Raw genomic sequence first — 17996 nt, forward strand, 5'->3', positions numbered from 1 at the left:
CTATCTTTGTGGTTATTTTCTAAGAAGTGTCGGTACGTTTAGTGTTATTTTTTCTGCAGCGAATGGTGCTGCGGTGCTCATTGATGTGTATCTTGATTTTTCTCATCGTCATCCCCACATACCTAGGGTTACATGGGCACGTGAGGAGATAGACCACATTCTCTGTGTTGCAATTGCTAAAAGAGTTCAGTGTCCATGGGTGTGTCGTTCCTATGTCAATAGTTTTAGAGGTAGTTGTAAGAGGGCATGCCACACATCCACCACAGGGGTAATGTCCAGTGACTATTTGGGAGTTCCATAATGTCATTTGATTATCTTCTCTAGATTCTGGATCCTTGGCCCGTACTAACTCATCCCGCAGATTTTTGCTTCTCTTAAATGTGAACAGGGGAGGTTCCCAATGTTTTTCAGCCCCCTGAAGGATGTGCCAATTATTTCTGATAATTCGCTGTACTTTTTTTGATGCTGGAGTGAATGTTGTGACACATACCATTCTATCTGATTTCTCTTTGTTGTTTGTTTCAAGAAGGGCTTCACGGTTGACATTTCTTGCTCTTTTCTTTGCTCTTTTGATAAGTTTCCGGGGGTAGTGTCTTTCAATTAATTTGGAGTCCAGCTCCTCTGCCTGTTGCAAAAAGGTGTTTATTTCAGAGCAATTTCTATGAATCCTAAGAAACCGGCCGATAGGGAGGTTGTCCCTCAGGGCTTTTGGATGATAGCTTTCGTAGAGTAATGAGCTGTTCTTATCCGTTGCTTTGATATGAACTTTGGTACTGATGCCCTCTGGATCCATTTTGATATCACAGTCAAGGAACACTGCATGCTTCTTGCTCATTAAGTGGGTGAATTTGAGCTGTCTGTCTTTCGTGTTGACCCACTCTACAAAAGACTCAGCTGTAGTCTGGTCCCCTCGCCATACGATGAACACGTCATCAATAAAGCGTTTCCATGTCTTCAGGTTGGGAGAGAAGGGCTTGCTGTCATGGAAGATGTAGTCAACCTCAAACTGTTGTACATATAGACATGCTAAACTGGTGGCAAATGTGCTGCCCATTGATGTGCCACCAATCTGATGGTATAGGGCACCCTCGAATTTAAAAAAGTTTTCAGTAAGGGCTATTTCTGCACACTCCATAACGAATCTTTGTGGTGTAAGGAAATTCCACTCTGTGTTATTAAGAATCTGTTCTACCACTTCCAAGGTGCGTTGTTGAGGGATGCTCGTATGAAGATGTCCATCGTGATGAACATATCTTCCATGATGTTGGTCTCTAAATCCCTCAGGAGGCATAGTACATCTTTAGTGTCCCTTAGGTAAGATCGTGATTTCTGGACTAGTGGTTTGAGAAACCAATCACAAAATTGTTACAGAGGTTCCAGGATGGAACCTATGCCGGACACAATGGGTCTGCCCGGTGGTGGAAACTTCTCCTTGTGTATTTTCGGTAGAGTATAAAATCTTGCTGTTCTCGGGTTGTTATTCACCAGGAAGTCTGCTTCCTGCTTGGTGATCCAGTCTTTACAGACAGCTTAATTGACAATTGTCTTGATTTTGGTGGTTAATCGTTCTGTCGGGTCGATGGTGTGTCTCTCATAGCTGGTGTTATCTGCTAGAAGACGATTGCACTCATCTCTGTACATAGTTTTATTCATTAGGACAATCGCCCCACCTTTGTCAGCTGGTTTTACTGTTAACTCCATGTTGTTTCGGAGTTGCTCCAGTGCTTTTCGTTCTCGATTAGAGAGGTTCTGAAAGCTTTTTTCTCCCTTGAAGTCGATCTGTTCCACCTCTTTTAGGACTATCTGTTCAAAAGCTAGAATGTGACAGGGGATCGTTTGAGTAGGTGGCACAAATGTTGATTTCTTCTTGAGTCCTGTGTCATTGTTCCCAGAAGATCCCTCATCATTCATTTCCCCAAAGTAATTGCGCAGTTTGATTTGTCTGAAGAATTGTGCTAGTTCTGTATTAAGCACAAAGGGGTCATTAACTGGCGTGGGGACAAAACCAAGTCCTTTGGAGAGAACTGACTCTTCGTCCTCAGAGAGTTGGTAGTCACTCAAGTTAACCATGTTCGTTATTCTTTGCTTGTTGAAGGGCCGTTCCCTCTCCCTCTGCTCCGGGTTCCCATTGCAACTGGAGTTTGGTCCTCCCATTGGACCCTTGTGTCCTGTCGTTTTTGTCTTCCTTTTCCCCGGCCTCGGCCCCGGTATAAAAAAGGCTGCGGTCCTGGTTGAAATCCGAATCCAGGTCCATAAAATGGTTGTTGCCAAAAGCCATATTGTGGTGGTGGTGGTGGATACATCATTTGTGGGGGCTGGTTCTGTTGTTGTCTTCCTTGATAGCAGTCAGTGCTTTCATCACTGCTGCTGTTCCCATTCGAGCTCCTCTCTTCACCCGAACTAAAGGTCCAGTTTTGTGGAGTTGGCCTAAATCGTTGCTGCCTTCTATTTTGTTGGGGCTGAACTGTTTTTTCATAATATTCATCGGTGGTGTATGGGTAAATGGTCTCTTTACTGAATTTCTGAACATCTTTTTTCAGTTTAGTGAGTTTAGACTGGGTTAGATATTCCTGGTATTCGGAATGATCCTTGTTGATTTCATTCAGTTTCTTGCGGATGATGGCTGTTGTCTGTACCATGGTTTTGAGTCTATCCTCACTTTGTTGGATCTCTACCAGTAATGCATCTGCTAGTTCTCTGGCAGTGGTAATGATCAGGACTAGCCAATCCTTTGTGCACTTCCATGCTATTCCAGACCAGTTTTTTCGAAATTCTTTGTCTTTTAACTCACTATATATTTTTCTTTGGGCCCCCACTTAGTTTAGAAGTGCATCCCTGTCGTCAGGTGCATGCCCGCCCTCTATCAAACCAAGTTTTTAGAGGGCAAGGACTGGTCAATGATGAAGCATGACACCCGGTGGTGTGTAATTATCACTATAACAGAAAATGCTAAAATCCCCAGGGCCAGGTGGGTTTACAGCCCTTTTTTGTAAATCCTGTTGCCATATACTGGCCCCAAACCTCACCAGAGTGTAAAATGCTATCTGGTATGCAGCTCAGATTCCCCAAACCATGCTATCAGTGGTGTTGATTCCCAAGCCTGGTAAGGGTAAGAGACAATGTGCCTCTTATACGCAAATCTCTCTGCTTAATGTAGATCTTAAATTATTTACAAGCGTGCTGGCCGCCAGATTGTCCCCCCTCCTTCCTGGCCTAATAGATCCAAACCAGGTAGGATTCGTCCCCGGCTGCCAATGCGCTGGTAACACTAAGCGATTACTCCATATCACGGATAAAGCACAGAGGTTTGAGACAGAGCATATGCTACTATCGATCGACGCTGAGAAATGGTTCGATAGGGTCCATTAGCCCTATGTATAAGCAACCCCGGGACATTTTGGGATCCCCGACAGATTCATCTGATGGGTCTTTAGTGGCTACACCAATCCTACAGCTTCAGTTAGAGTGAACGGATATACCTCCTCACCCTTCCCAATATAAAGAGGGACTAGTCAGGGTTGTCCCTTTTCCCCTCTCTTTTTTGCCCTATATATTGAGCCTATGGCTCAAAGAGTGCGTGATAATGCTCAAATTACTGGGGTTTGTTTGGGAGAGACAGGCACACCCTAAGTTTGTATGCAGATGATGTCATAGCATCTCTGGAGGTCCCCGAGGTATCACTCCCGGCCTTTTTGGCCGAGTTGGAGGAATTACTTCAAGCTGCAGGGTTTAAAATTAATATTCAGAAATCCCAAGCTCTTAGCCTATACCTTAAAGCATCCAAGCTAGCAGACCTACAAGCAGCATACCCTATCCAATGTGCACCAGATGCAATTTCCTACCTGAGGATACAATTGACCACTTCCCCGCAACAAACGGTATCACTGAATTACCAAGCCCTGCTCAAGAAAATACGAACCTCTTTTAGCCATTGGAAATCATATACCCTATCCTGGCTGAGCTGAATAGCGATGATCAAGATGCCAATCTTACCCCAAATTCTATTTGTTTTCCAGACCTTGCCGTTAGATCCCCCTCTGGGTACAATACTTACCTTAAAAGAATTAGAGCACTTTATTTGGGCCGACAAGAAACCCCGCCTATGCAGAGATCTCAGTTATAGACCCCCAGGAGGGGGGTCCTCGGGATTCAAAATCTTAAAAACTATTATTGGGCAGTGCAGATCAGGCCCTTGGAGGAATGGTCCCAGTCTGAATCTGAAATGCACTGGCTGTTCATGGATAGGGCCCTGGCCAAAACACCCCTGTAGAACATCCCCTTCCTTCCGAAACGGAACCGTCCCAGGAATTTTTACCTTTACGGGTCACGCAGACAGACCTGGGGGCTTGGGATAAAGTGGCTGAGAGAAAGATGTTAACGATGTTCCCAACTCCCCTGACGCCTATAGCAGAAAATTTAGATTTTACTCCTGGGTTAGATACAAACATTTCCACTGGTGGTCACAAGAGGTTAGTCAATCCATTGGGCACTTCTTTGATGAATCTGGTCCCCTGACATTCCAGGATTTTCGTCAACGCGTACACCTGCGTAGAAACGGAGAGATTTAGGTATCAACAAATCTGGCATTGGGTGATGCAACCCAAGATACGTCCTCAAGCACGCCATCTGATGTCATTTGAGAAGTGGCTTCTGTCCAAGTCATCCGATTATCGCCTTATCACAGAACTATATAACCACTTAAGGGCCCCTCCCCCAACCATCAAATCCCCTAGCCAGAGGCAATGGGATACTAAACTTGGTGGTGAACTCATATTGCGCGAGTGGGAAAACATATACTATAGAGCTAGGCACACAGCTAGAAACGTAACAGGTATAGAAACCGCCTAAAAAATAACTACCTATTGTCACCTCACACCAATCAGATAACATCATGGAAACCCTGCACGGAACCTTTTATGTTGGAGAGTGTGGGGCTCAGGGAACCTTGACACATATACTGTGGGACTGCCCAATTTATATGAATATTGGACGCAGGTTCTGAATGATATAGATAAGTGCTGTGACATAAAACTTCCCCGCTTTCCGAACTATGTTGTGCTGGGTCTACCTAATGATCTTATGTTTCCGCTTAAATCTCGGATAAGCAGAAAGATAGGCCTTGAACTAGGTGCCACTCCACACAATATATTGGCATTGTGTGGGACAGATAGACTTCCAAACCATACAGGCTGGCTGCATCGCATATGGCCTATCATGGGCATGGAGCAGATATTCTACTCTTTGGCTAACTAGGGGACTTCTTTTTCTGAACTTTGGAAGCCATTTATAGAGATGCTCTCAACTGAATTTAAGGAACTCACATGCCCCAAGTATTCACAAATACTAAGACTTAGGAAACCAATGCAGGTGGAACATTCATAGATTGCAATGGTGATCTTTATGAGAAAGGGCCGGAGCTAGCGCCAAGAAACCGCAAGGTGTACGCTGCGCTCTAGAAATATTTTAAATTAGAAATCAGAAATTAGACTAGGAGTGAGGGGGCTGGAGGATGGAGGGGGGAAGGGAGTAGGGAAGGGGGTTGTTGGGGTGGACTCTTCAAAAAGAGGCTGGGTAGGCGAGGGGTACGGTGAATCAAGTTTTTTTTTCTTCATTGTTCATTTATGTACCTAACATAAAATTAAAAAGATACTACAAACCTAAAAAGCTTATACAAGCTCCCACATTAGGGATTCCATGTTGTGTTAAATGTGCATAGGCTGCTGGTAAGCACTTGTATGTAATAGCAGTAGGTTGCGCTATAATTAGTTACAAATAGATTCCAAGTGTAACACACATTGGGTTGTAACCTTTTAATAGTTTAGCTTGAAAAAACAACATAACTAGTTGATTCCTATAAACTGGAGGATTAATCCCTAACACCACGGATTTCTCTGGTAAAAAGTGTGAGAGTATTGTGGACAAGCATGACTCAAAGTTCCCGCAAATAAGTACCTGACCAAAACGTTGGTGGCGGCATGTTGCATGGATTCTGCTCAGGAACAGAACTATGCGAGGAACCACAGAACATTAGCAAGTAGGGACTGAGAAAACATACCACCTCAGTAGCTGTGAGCCTGAGCCCGACTACCTCAGTATCTATGAGCCTGAGACCGACTATCTACAGTGCCTTACTTGCCCCCCACCCTTTCCAGAGAAATAAGTGAGTTGGCACCCCAGAACACAACACTCTTGCCCCTCTCAGGGATTGCGATAACAGGCCCCAATCTTTTGCTCTCTCACTCATACTTGTCAACAATCAGATAAACAAGAGACACAAAGGAAGTTTATAATATTTATTAAAACTATTGTGCTCAAAGATGTAGTGTGTGCATCAAAATGAGACAACAAATGCATACCCAAAAATATCATTAGCATGGTTAACAAACCATATACCATAAAAAGCCCAGTCATGTTATAAGACTGCTTAGCCGAATAACTCCCCTTCTACTGAAGCTAAATGATTATATATTATAGATCCCTGGGATTTGTGGAGGACCCAGTACATAAGCATACATACGTGGATGTTTGACATCTCAGCTGACGCAGCACTCTTGCTTAAGGACCTTGACTCAGTGTGTATTTTTTTAGAACCACCTGACCTCAGTTATATGACAAGATATGTGTGCTCACAAAGAGAAGCTGCATTCGCATGTTATGTCTAAATGATAGTCCCTGAAGGGGCATTGTTGTTTGACCATTTTTTGTTTGTTCAGTCTAAATCACAGGAAAAGAATAAAATACGAAAACAAGTGCAGTTTCTGTGCGAAAATACAATGTGGCACAAAAGCAAGCATGTTATGTAGAAACATGTGTAAAATTAAACTTCCCTTTAACGCTAACAGTTAGGTTAACATAGTTAAAACGACAATGGGCAATGCAGGAAACACGCAACAGTGGTTTTCCCTTTCAAGCCATTCTTCTGGGCTCAAACCCCTACTGGCCACCCTGCCAAAAGATAGCACCTCTTACCCTGGGCAGATTGTTTGCTCCTCTTCCTGAGAGTTGTTCTCACATCTTTCCAGGAGGGCAGCAGGCTGTCTGAAGGACAACAGTCGTGTGCAACCAAAGACGGTTACTGGAATGTTTTTGGGCACCTAAGTGACAACTTTCTAAAAATTGCCATTTATAAAATAGTTACATTAAACTCAGCGTGGGCATCTAGCTGGAATTAATGCAATGATTATTTTGAAACCTTAAAGTTTCACATTAGTAACTCCATTTGGAAGTTAGCAATACTGAGTTGCGAGTGTGTAACTCCACACTAACCAATGGGGCTACTAGTCTTAATACAGTGAAAACGACAATGGAGGGTTTTTGCTGTCAAGACATGTAAAACATAATGGATATCCTTCTCTTTAACATAATGCACCCTTCGTTTGAGGCTCGTTAGACCTACCCTAGGTGTGACTTACAAGTATTAAATAGGAAGGTTTAGTCTTTGCCACAGAGGGAAATGGCACAGTCGAGTTAGCAGAGTCAAAGCTGCTATGCCAGCCTGCATTGGCATGTGTGGGAGAGATGTTACATCTTGTCACACATTAGGGACCAATGTATTAGTAAACTTATACCAATTGGAGATAAGCCAATCAAACATACACTTTTGAGGGTCAGAGTAATGCACCGAGGCCTGGGATGCAGGGACCACAGGCACTACAGTCATTACACAGCACTAACTCCAGCACTAACTCCAGCAACAGTGGGGCAAAAGTATACGGGGAGCCTGCAAAAAGAGTCTCTCTCACACTTAACTACATGATTAAGCTTGCTCTTGGCTTTTTACAGTATAGCATTTCACATACTCAAAATGAAAATAAATATTTTAATAAATAACCAATGATAATAAACACCTTATTACATGTTACGGATCTCCATACGCAATGATGTTTTTTCATGAGAATTAGTCACAGGTCTGTCACATTGCATTGAGGATATAACATGGAATTTTGTCACAATAAGACATTTTTTTATCTTGCTTTGTTGTTGCAAATAAGGTTGTATTGCACATTTATTTTCACAGGTGAGTGTCTACATGTGTGCATATGAATTTATGATACAAGTAGTTTTTTTTAAGGACAAACTGTTGTCATTGCAAGGGGACAAACAGTTATGATTGCGAGGGAATCTTAGTGAGTGAATGGGGTCATACAGACTTTAAAAAAGCTCTTGATCTGACACCATGGCAATGATGATCTTTACTTTTATACTTTCGTCTATTACGCGCACATTTATATTTACCAGTCTCGTACCCCAGTGCACGGCAAGGTGGCAATGTTTATTATATGAAGAAATTGTCAAATAATAGTATACGTAAGGTGAAAGAAAGGACTCTTATTGTATTTTGGATCAGACTTCTGGATTTGCTCTTGTAACCATTTTATCTCCCAAATGCTGATATTTTTCAAGTCCCCTTGCTTCAGTAGTATTCCACATTCAAGGCTATGAGTTTTCTACAATGAAAGGATTCTAAGATTATTTTACAATATCTGCATTTTTGTGAAGCTATTCTCATGTTTGCCACAGAGAATTGCCTTTATTGAGGGTATCTGAGTGACGTTTCTTCTAGATTCGGAACAAAGAAAAGGTTTCGCTCATTAGTATGGATTCTCTGACAGGGATTTCTTATCAGTAACGCTTTCCGTACATTCTGTGCATGGATACGGTTTCTCACTAGTGTGGGTTATTTGATGTCTTAAGAGAGCTTTCTTCCTAGTGAAGCCTCTCCCACATTCAGTACACCAATGCGGTTTCTCACCAGTATGGATTCTCTGATGCTTCAACAGCGTGGCCTTCTCAGTAAAGCTTTTCCCACATTCTGTACACTGATAGGGTTTTTCACCAGTGTGGATTCTCTGATGTTTCAACAAAGTGCTTTGCACAGAAAAGCTTTTGCGGCATTCTGTGCAATGATAGGGTTTCTCACCAGTATGGATTCTCTGATGGGTGAACAGCGTACTGTTATGAGTAAAGCTTTTGTAGCATTCTGTACACTGATAGGGTTTTTCACCAGTGTGGATTCTCTGATGGTTCAACAAAGTGCTTTGCACAGAAAAGCTTTTCCGGCATTCTGTGCAATGATAGGGTTTCTCACCAGTATGGATTCTCTGATGGTTGAACAGCGTACTATTATCACTAAAGCTTTTGCAGCATTCTGTACACTGATAGGGTTTCTCCCCAGTGTGGATTCTCTGATGGTTCAACAATGTGCTCTTCTCAGTAAAGCTTTTCCCACATTCTGTACACTGATAGGGTTTTTCACCCGTATGGATTCTCTGATGATTCAAAAAACTGCTCTTCTCAATAAAGCTTTTCTCGCATTCTGTACACCGATAGGGTTTCTCACCGATATGGATTCTATGATGCCTCAACAACGTACCCTTCTGAGTAAAGCTTTTACCGCATTCAGCACAGTGATAGGGTTTCTCACCAGAATGGATTCTCTCATGCCTCAACAATATGCTCTTCTCAGTAAAGCTTTTCCTACATTCTGTACACTGATATGGATTCTCTGATGTCTCAACAACGCATCCTTCCGCGTAAAGCTTTTCACGCATTCTGTACACTGATAGGGTTTCTCCCCAGTGTAGATTCTGTGATGTTTCAACAAATTGTTTTTCATCGTAAAGCTTTTCCTGCATGCTGTTCAATGATAGGGTTTCTCAACAGTATGGATACTCTGGTGCCTCAACAGCAGACCCTTCAAAGTGAATCTTTTTCCAAATTCCGTGCAGTGGGTTTCTCTCCAGTATGGAATCTTTTGTGTTTCAACAAACTATATGTCTTAATGAAGATTTTCTGACATTCTGTACACTGATAGGGTTTCTCCCCATTATAAAGTATCTGATATACCAACAGTTTGCTCTTTGCAGCAAAGCATTTCTCACTCTGCATACTGATAGGGTTTATCAGCGGAATGGAATGTCTGATTCTGTACAGTGATAACGTTTCTAACCAGTATGGTACTCCGATGAATGTACTGTATGCTAATCCAAGTGAAGATGTTCTCACATTTGGTACACTAATAGGGTTCCTCACCAGTATACATTATCTTATGCTCCACCAGTGTGACCTTATCAGGGAATCTTTCCCCACTTTCTGTTCAGTAACATGGTTTCTAACCAGTGTGAGCTATATGACAACAATGATTTCTTCTCAGCTAAGTTTTTCTCACATTCATTACACTGAAAGGTTTGCCGTGAGCACGGATTATGTGTTGCTTTACAAGTGTGTCATTCTAAATGTTGCTAATCCCACATTTTAGACAATTATAGCACTAACCACCTGTGTGGACTCTCTGGTCTCTCAACAGCTTCTTTGGTTCGGTGGAGATCTTCCCACATTCCGTACACTGGCATGACCTATCCTATGAAGGAACTATTTGATGTGTGTGCAGTGAAGAACTTTCAGTGTGGGTTTACCCACATTCCATTTTTCAGCTTGATTTTCTGCCCACTAAGCATTCTATGATATTTCAACAGAAATGTTCTGGGGTCACGCTTTTCTCACACTCCTTACACTGGTATGACCTATCCTCAGGATATTCAGATTAACTGCTCTAATTTCGCATTAGAATTACAATTGTGGGAGTGCTGAGTGAACCAAAGATTTTCACACTCGGTATACTCAAAGAGATGATCTCTGGTGTGCATCCTTTAAAACTGTCCATAAAGATGAGCTCTGTATGAGCTTTTTCACACACTAGGTCGGTGTTTCTCCTCTGAACGTATATATCATAGGTTGTGTATCCAGGTCCAACCTCCAGCCGAGGGTCTTCTCAGACTCTACACACGGATACGTTGATCATCTGGTGCTGGGGTGCTGCACGTCTCTTCATCAGGCTGTTCGATTCTATGAATAAGAAACAAATCTGTGAGAATGGGAATGAAATCAAAGGGACTATAACAGACAGAGAAACTGGATGAGGAAGGAGTGATTTTGAAGAGAAAGGCAGAGAAGGAGGGAGGACAAAAAAGGGGTCTGCACTTGAGATGTTAATATTTAATGTCACAGTTAGAGCATAAACATAAAGGTCACTTTTTTTCGGATTGCAACTGGTGAACTCCTCCAATCAGATCACGACTGATCAGCCTGTGCAGTTTTGGAAAAAAAAACATAACATGACACTTTACTGGTTGCTAGCCCAGCTACAGCACTAGTACACCCAAGATTGACCAGTAACTTCTAGGACTAGTAGAGTGTATGAACCGTCCCACCATTTACTCAGATTCCAAATACCAGAGCTGTCGTAAATATTTAATTTACCATCTTAATTTCTATACAGGTAAGTACTTAATCAATAATAACTCAATCGGAAAGAAAGAAACAGAGTCCGTGGTGTTTAGAGTTCTTAGGGGTTTTATTCCTTAAAAAGGAATCGTTCTAGAACTGGATATCATGTTCCTGCAACCACAGGGGTTCAGGAAGGGATAGAGCAATATTTTATTGACAATACATAGCTTATATACTCGACTTACATTATAGACACCAATGCAAGAGGCGTAACAGCTGAGAGAAACGAGATAACAGCATGATAACAGTGTCCACGTGTTGCAATACGTAAGTGGAGGCGTGAACTGGGCGTGGATACAGAGGTGTGTGCTAGAAAACGTCACAAGTAGGTGGCAACAAAGCAGAATCTTGTAATGTCAGCAGAAATCAGAGGCATGGATGCGCGCGCAGCTGCATGACGTATGATTGACGTGAAACAGACGGGTGCAGGGGATTTGACATTTACACTGGCGGAAAGAGACAGAAGTCTGGCATGTCAGATCAACTCGTACTTCTATCATATCTGATATCTGATGTTTGGGAACCATACTATCTAGAGGAAAAGGTCTCTGGGGCAGAAGTTACTCTATACTGACTGTGTGTGCGTGTATAAGCGCCTGAGTGTCTGCATGAGATGCGGGGGGCATGGGCCTTCCATGAAAACAGAGGCTATGAATTACTTGCATAGAGACAGCGAGGCCGGGCCCTTCGCCCTGCAGCTGGGAGAATGTTTACTTAAACTAGTAGGCAGGAATGCATTTTCGAGGAGCGGAACAAATAACTTCGAAGGTTGAATATAGTCTTGGCAGGCAGCAGGCTGAGCCAAGCGCCATGGGCCGCACAGGAAGTAAGGCAGAGTTCACAGATACACAGACTGCCTGGGCTGAGGCTTTCGGAGTCAGAAAACAAAAAAAGGCTCGGTGGCAGAATTCGGGGCCTACTTTGCCATAGCTGGAAAACGTGTAAAGTACACCACAAAAGACGTTGGCAAGGCATACTTAGGAACTGAATTTTCAATCCATTCATGGTGGATCTGAAAGAGGACATGTTAACGGTGGACGCAAATGTATTTGCGTCTTCATAGCTGGCACAGGAGGGAAGTTACATGTACTTTAGGCTGGTACACGGAAACGGTGGGGTACACGCTAGGGAACATTACTTGACCATAAAATTTATATTTCCTCATTCCCTCCTTGTTCCCTACGGACCCTTCATGATATATCGATTCTCATAAACCGATCGGTCTGTTCTTGTAACATCATTTGCTCTTCTTTCTTCTTCTCGCGTTTTAAGTGAAGACTGGAATGTTCGATACATGAAGTGACGCACAGGCCACAAATCGCTGGCCCACACTGTAGGCACAGGCAGCAACTGAATACTATGGCAAGGGCAATGCCCAGGAAGGATAGGAGCTTCCATCCCCAAGCGGTTAACGTTGTCCAGAACCAACCGGACCAAGTCCAGGTGCCTGGATTCTGATGTATCAGATTTGCAATTTTATGAAGACGTGTGATAGCTTGATATACTGTTGGCGCGTTTTCTGGAATGAAAATGCAGCAACTTGACCCGATGACCTTACAAGCTCCGCCTCTGTCTGCCAAGATGACGTCAATAACAAGACGATTCTGAAGAACAACAATCCGCATAGCGGACTGCTCCTCTGTTAAGTTACCTAGGGCGGAGGCAGTTTCATTCACTACTGCTTCAAGTGTTCTAGTTAATCTGCGAATTAGTTTACTATTTTGGACGGGGCCTATGAAGAAAAAGAAACCTTTATTGAAATCTGTGTATTGCTCCCATGCCGTTTCAGTATAGTCGACAATCGGGAGGTCTCTTCGGAGTCTGCTCTTTACTAGATTTGTATTTCTGTGATAGTCAGGAGGAGCTAGGAAAACAGGTGGCAGAAGGAATGCAATATAACAGGTACCATCCCAATCTGGAGGTAGGCGTATGTATGCGGTATGACCACAAACAAAGTAGGAATGGCGGGTAGCTTTGAAAGAAGATTTGCCTTGATCACTGAATTCGACTACGGTATTACATTTACTATGACCTAAGTGTACGGAACCTTTCTTACTGACACATAATTCACCAGTGACTGGTAGTACTGACATAGCAGGGGGAACTGGTGCAGTTTCGGATTCAACAGTGAGAATCATAAGGTTAATTGTATAATTACCTAATCCATATACTTCATTTTCTAGATCAGTTCCTATTCTAATGGGGAGTCCCTTCTTGTCAGGATAACAGGTATTAAGCAGAACTAAGTTCAAGTTTCCCCAAACCCAGCTCCCTTTAAAAACAGCAATATCAGGATCTACGGAATTTATTATTCTAAACCAGGCTCCACAGGAACCATTGTGAGTGAACGGGTACGGAAAGAGGGGCAGAACTCCCTTGTATTTCTGATAGGGAGGGAGTCGGCCACATATCCAACAGTTTGTAGCATTGTTAGTCTGATGGGAGTGATGTAACATACTAATGAATGTGTTGTTGCGCAGCGCAAGTCTGTAAGACAATTCATGAGGAGGTAATTTACTAAAAGAATGTTCAGCAGTGACATTATAAGCAGATTGTTCACGCTTGGAAATAGGATGATATATAGACAGCAGTATACTTGCAACAATAATCAGAAGACTTAGAAAAAACATAATTAATAATGTCACTATACAGTGACTACGTAGTGATTTACAGTATGCGTGTTTCTTGAGTTGTTTCTCTCTCTCTCTATCTCGATCTAGGGGATACATGTCAGGAACTATTTAACCGATTCACCTAGGGGAGGACTTAAACAATTAAACTGTCTGACTTGCTAGATCGGAGTTTAAATTTGTACTCCTCTTGGGGAGTTGTCTCTTGTTTCGGAACTTTAAAGTCACTAGGTTCGATACAGTCTTTGGAAGGGGTGGACAAGTCTTTTCCTGGCGTTAGTTCATTGCATTTCTTCACATGACTTGTGTGGATCCACCCCTTTCTGCCTTCGATCTTTACAGCGGTCCTCGTGGTGAGAAGGACGGTCTTCGGCTCTTTCCAGCGGGGCTCCAGCGAACTTTTCCTGTCAAAGTTCCTTATCAGAATCAGATCGCCGGGACGGACATCATGCGGCTTTACATCAGTATTGTCAGGGAAAGCTGCGGCAACCTGTGAACGACATGATTGGAGTGCAGACATCAAGGAGGCAAGGTAATCTGTCAGCATATTACAGTCAACATTGGTAATTTTCTTCGGTATGGGCGTCCCCCACATATTCGGTGGCCTGCCAAAGACCACTTCATACGGAGATAGCCCTGATCGCGAGTGGGCGACCATCCTCATGTAAAACAATGCAACTGGCAGGGCGACTATCCAGTCGACCCCTTTTTCTTTACAAACTTTAGCAAGACGTGTCTTTAATGTCTGGTTATGCCTCTCTACAAGGCCGGCGGCTTCGGGGTGTCGGACACAATGGAATCTCCACTGATATCCTAGCAGCAAGGAAACCTGCTTCATTAATTTGGATGAGAATGGCTGTCCGTTATCCGAGTACACGACACGAGGCAAGCCGTATCGTGGGAAAAATTCTCGAACCAGCTGCCTGGCAGTGGTCGGGGCAGTATAATCTGGGACTGGATATGCTTCTGTCCAACGGGAAAGTGCACAAACAACTACGAGGACATATTTAAAACCTCGACAACGGTCCATCTGGATATAATCCATCTGGAGGACTTCAAAAGGGTGATCGGGAGGATGAAATCCACCTTGCTCTACAGGGACGCTTTTACCTGGATTGAACTGACAACAGATCATGCAAGTACGCACTTTCTGTTTTGCTGCTGCTCGTAAGTGTTTGTTGTACCAGAGATTCTGTATACTGTCTAACATAGCTTTTTCTCCTAGATGTGCTGGACTATGTGCTGTATTGATTATGACTTGAACCATAGAGTCGGGGAGAAACCATGTAGATTTTCCCTTCGTCATCCATCCTTGATCTGTCTGAATCCCTCCTAGTTCGGTCCATTTCTTTATTTCGTCTGCAGTAGCATGTGTCTGAATATCCATTACATCTAGTGTGGGATCCCTAACTGTCATACAATGTGTCGGTACTATTGTCTTTGTCACGTCAGTTGTCTGAGTATGAGTCAATGCTGTATGTTTTGCTGTCTGGTCTGCCAGGTCGTTACCCTGGGAAACGGAATCTATAACTTTAGTATGTGCTTTACACTTCATGACGGATATACCTGAAGGCAGATGTATTGCTTCTAACAGTGCTTGAATGAGGGGACCATGCTGGATCTTGGCCCCATGAGAGGTCAGGAAACCTCGTTCTTGCCATAACACTCCGAAGTCATGTACAACTCCGAAAGCATAACGTGAATCAGTATATATGTTAACATTTCTGTTCTTGGCTAGTATACAGGCTCGGGTCAGAGCAAAAAGCTCTGCCGCTTGAGCGGACAGTGTATCAATACGGTATGTCTCTTTTACTTCAGTTTCAGTGGTCACGGCATACGCGGCCACTAACTCTCCTGTACTTGTTCTCATACATGAACCATCCACATAAAGTGTCAGGTCTGGATTTGTCAATGGAACATCTGTTAAGTCTCGTCTGGGCTTTGTTACTGCATTAATGATCTCTATACAATCATGCGGGGCTGGATCTGTCATAATTGAAGGTAACAATGTTGCGGGGTTCAGAATACTGCAGCGTCTGATTTCTATGTGTGGCTGGAATAGTGTTAATTCATAACCTGTCAGTCGTGCTATAGTCAAGTGTTGAGTTTGGGTTCTGTTTAAAAGAACCTCTACAGAATGTGGAACTTGTACTGTTAATTGATGTCCTAAAACAATTGAGTCGCTCTGTCTGATTGCTAATGCTGTTGCTGCTACTGACTTCACCAGAAAACTACAAAGGGGTGGCTCTAATCAGTATGGCTGAGCCAGTATCTATAACAACAGGAAGGGGATGCCAGTACTGATACAAGTAACCATTTAGCAATTTAAGACACTCAACCTGAAGTAAAATTCAAGGCTTGGAGCTGATCAGTAGCTTTTATTATTTTGCTTAATGTTATCAAAGAACAATTGGTTCAAAATTAAACAGTATTACATGCTAGGTACAAAAAATGTGGGAAGGAAAAATCTATCATTCTATCAGGCATGTCACAAGCTTACAACAATCAATCATACAGGGACAGTGGGGGACATGGAAACTCATATATTACAGTGGACAGTATTTACAGTGAACAGACAAGCACAAGAATAGTGCAATAGGCCACAGTCTGCTAAATTTCTAAAAAGTTTAGTTATAGAATTATTTACATAAACTGTACATTCCTAACGCAAGTTTTAAATAATCACAATTTTTGATGCAGTCGCCCTTGCCTGAAGGTTACCACTTTGTTCGCGTTCGCCGTCGCTAAGGTCGCCAGCCTGAACCTTTGAAAGAATAAATCACCTTTCTGCAGCGTGCTGTGTAATGTTGACGGATCGTAGAATGGTTTGAACGTTTGCAACCACGGTTAGCGGACCACGCCCGCCGTAATTTAAAACACGGCCTCTGATTCAACTTCACTTCTACTCCCACGGCGACAGTGTCTCAAATAAAGCGACAGCTACCCTAAGGACAGGGACATCGGTTATAAATAAGAATAGAGATTTTAAAATATTAGGAACCCTTCAGCCTTTCCAAAGTGACCCCGCACCTGGTAAAGCATCATCTGTAAACACGGTAGCAGGTACAAAATACCCCCTTCAGTATATATGCTGTGAAAAACTACATTCGGATGTTATAACACCGTGTTATGAACCAAAGGCCCTGATGAGAATCCTCGTACACCTGTAGGATTCGAAACGCGTAGGCCTTCCACCACCTTTAAGTCTGCCTGGGTGACAAGTTGACCTGAATTGTTTTGCCACTTTTTCACCCTTAGTTGTACATTACCTTATTCATCTTTTTGGTTGACTGCATCAAAAATTGTGATTATTTAAAACTTGCGTTAGGAATGTACAGTTTATGTAAATAATTCTATAACTAAACTTTTTAGAAATTTAGCAGACTGTGGCCTATTGCACTATTCTTGTGCTTGTCTGTTCACTGTAAATACTGTCCACTGTAATATATGAGTTTCCATGTCCCCCACTGTCCCTGTATGATTGATTGTTGTAAGCTTGTGACATGCCTGATAGAATGATAGATTTTTCCTTCCCACATTTTTTGTACCTAGCATGTAATACTGTTTAATTTTGAACCAATTGTTCTTTGATAACATTAAGCAAAATAATAAAAGCTACTGATCAGCTCCAAGCCTTGAATTTTACTTCAGGTTGAGTGTCTTAAATTGCTAAATGGTTACTTGCTACTGACTTCAAGCACGCAGGGAGTGCCTGGGCTACTGAATCCAATGTACTTGAAAAATAAGCGCAAGGCTTATGTGAACCTGCTTGATCTTGAGTGAGGACAGACAACGCTGTACCATCACGTTCTGTAACAAAAAGTGTAAAAGGTTTGCTGTAACATGGTGTCGCTAAAACTGGTGCTTGACATAAAGCTTTCTTTAATTCTTCAAAGGCTTGTGTATGTTCCTGAGTCCAAGGAAGGACAGTCGAAGTCGCTGCCTCCTGTGTTGTTAACTGAATGAGTGGCTTAGCTAGAAATGCATACTGAGGAATCCATTGTCTGCAGTACGAGGTGAGGCCTATAAAGGCCCGCACTTCCTTTTGTGTCTGGGGTTGTGGCATATTCACAATTAACT

The 17996-nt window shown here is 42.7% G+C and overlaps 1 protein-coding gene across 1 annotated transcript in view; it reads right to left on the minus strand.

Moving 5' to 3' along the window:
• Positions 1–6279: 6279 nt before the first annotated feature.
• The window catches only part of LOC147724988 (uncharacterized), an 82065-nt gene continuing 70348 nt past the window's right edge, over positions 6280–17996 (minus strand). Inside the window, exon 3 of the mRNA XM_086966471.1 lies at positions 6280–10845. Coding sequence (XP_086822597.1) covers positions 8592–9635 — 1044 coding nt within the window. The 5' untranslated portion in view covers positions 9636–10845 and the 3' untranslated portion in view covers positions 6280–8591. The remainder of the gene's footprint in view (positions 10846–17996) is intronic.

This window comes from Lissotriton vulgaris, chromosome 4_1 (assembly GCF_964263255.1).
Source record: "Lissotriton vulgaris chromosome 4_1, aLisVul1.2, whole genome shotgun sequence".
Lineage (NCBI taxonomy): Eukaryota > Metazoa > Chordata > Amphibia > Caudata > Salamandridae > Lissotriton > Lissotriton vulgaris.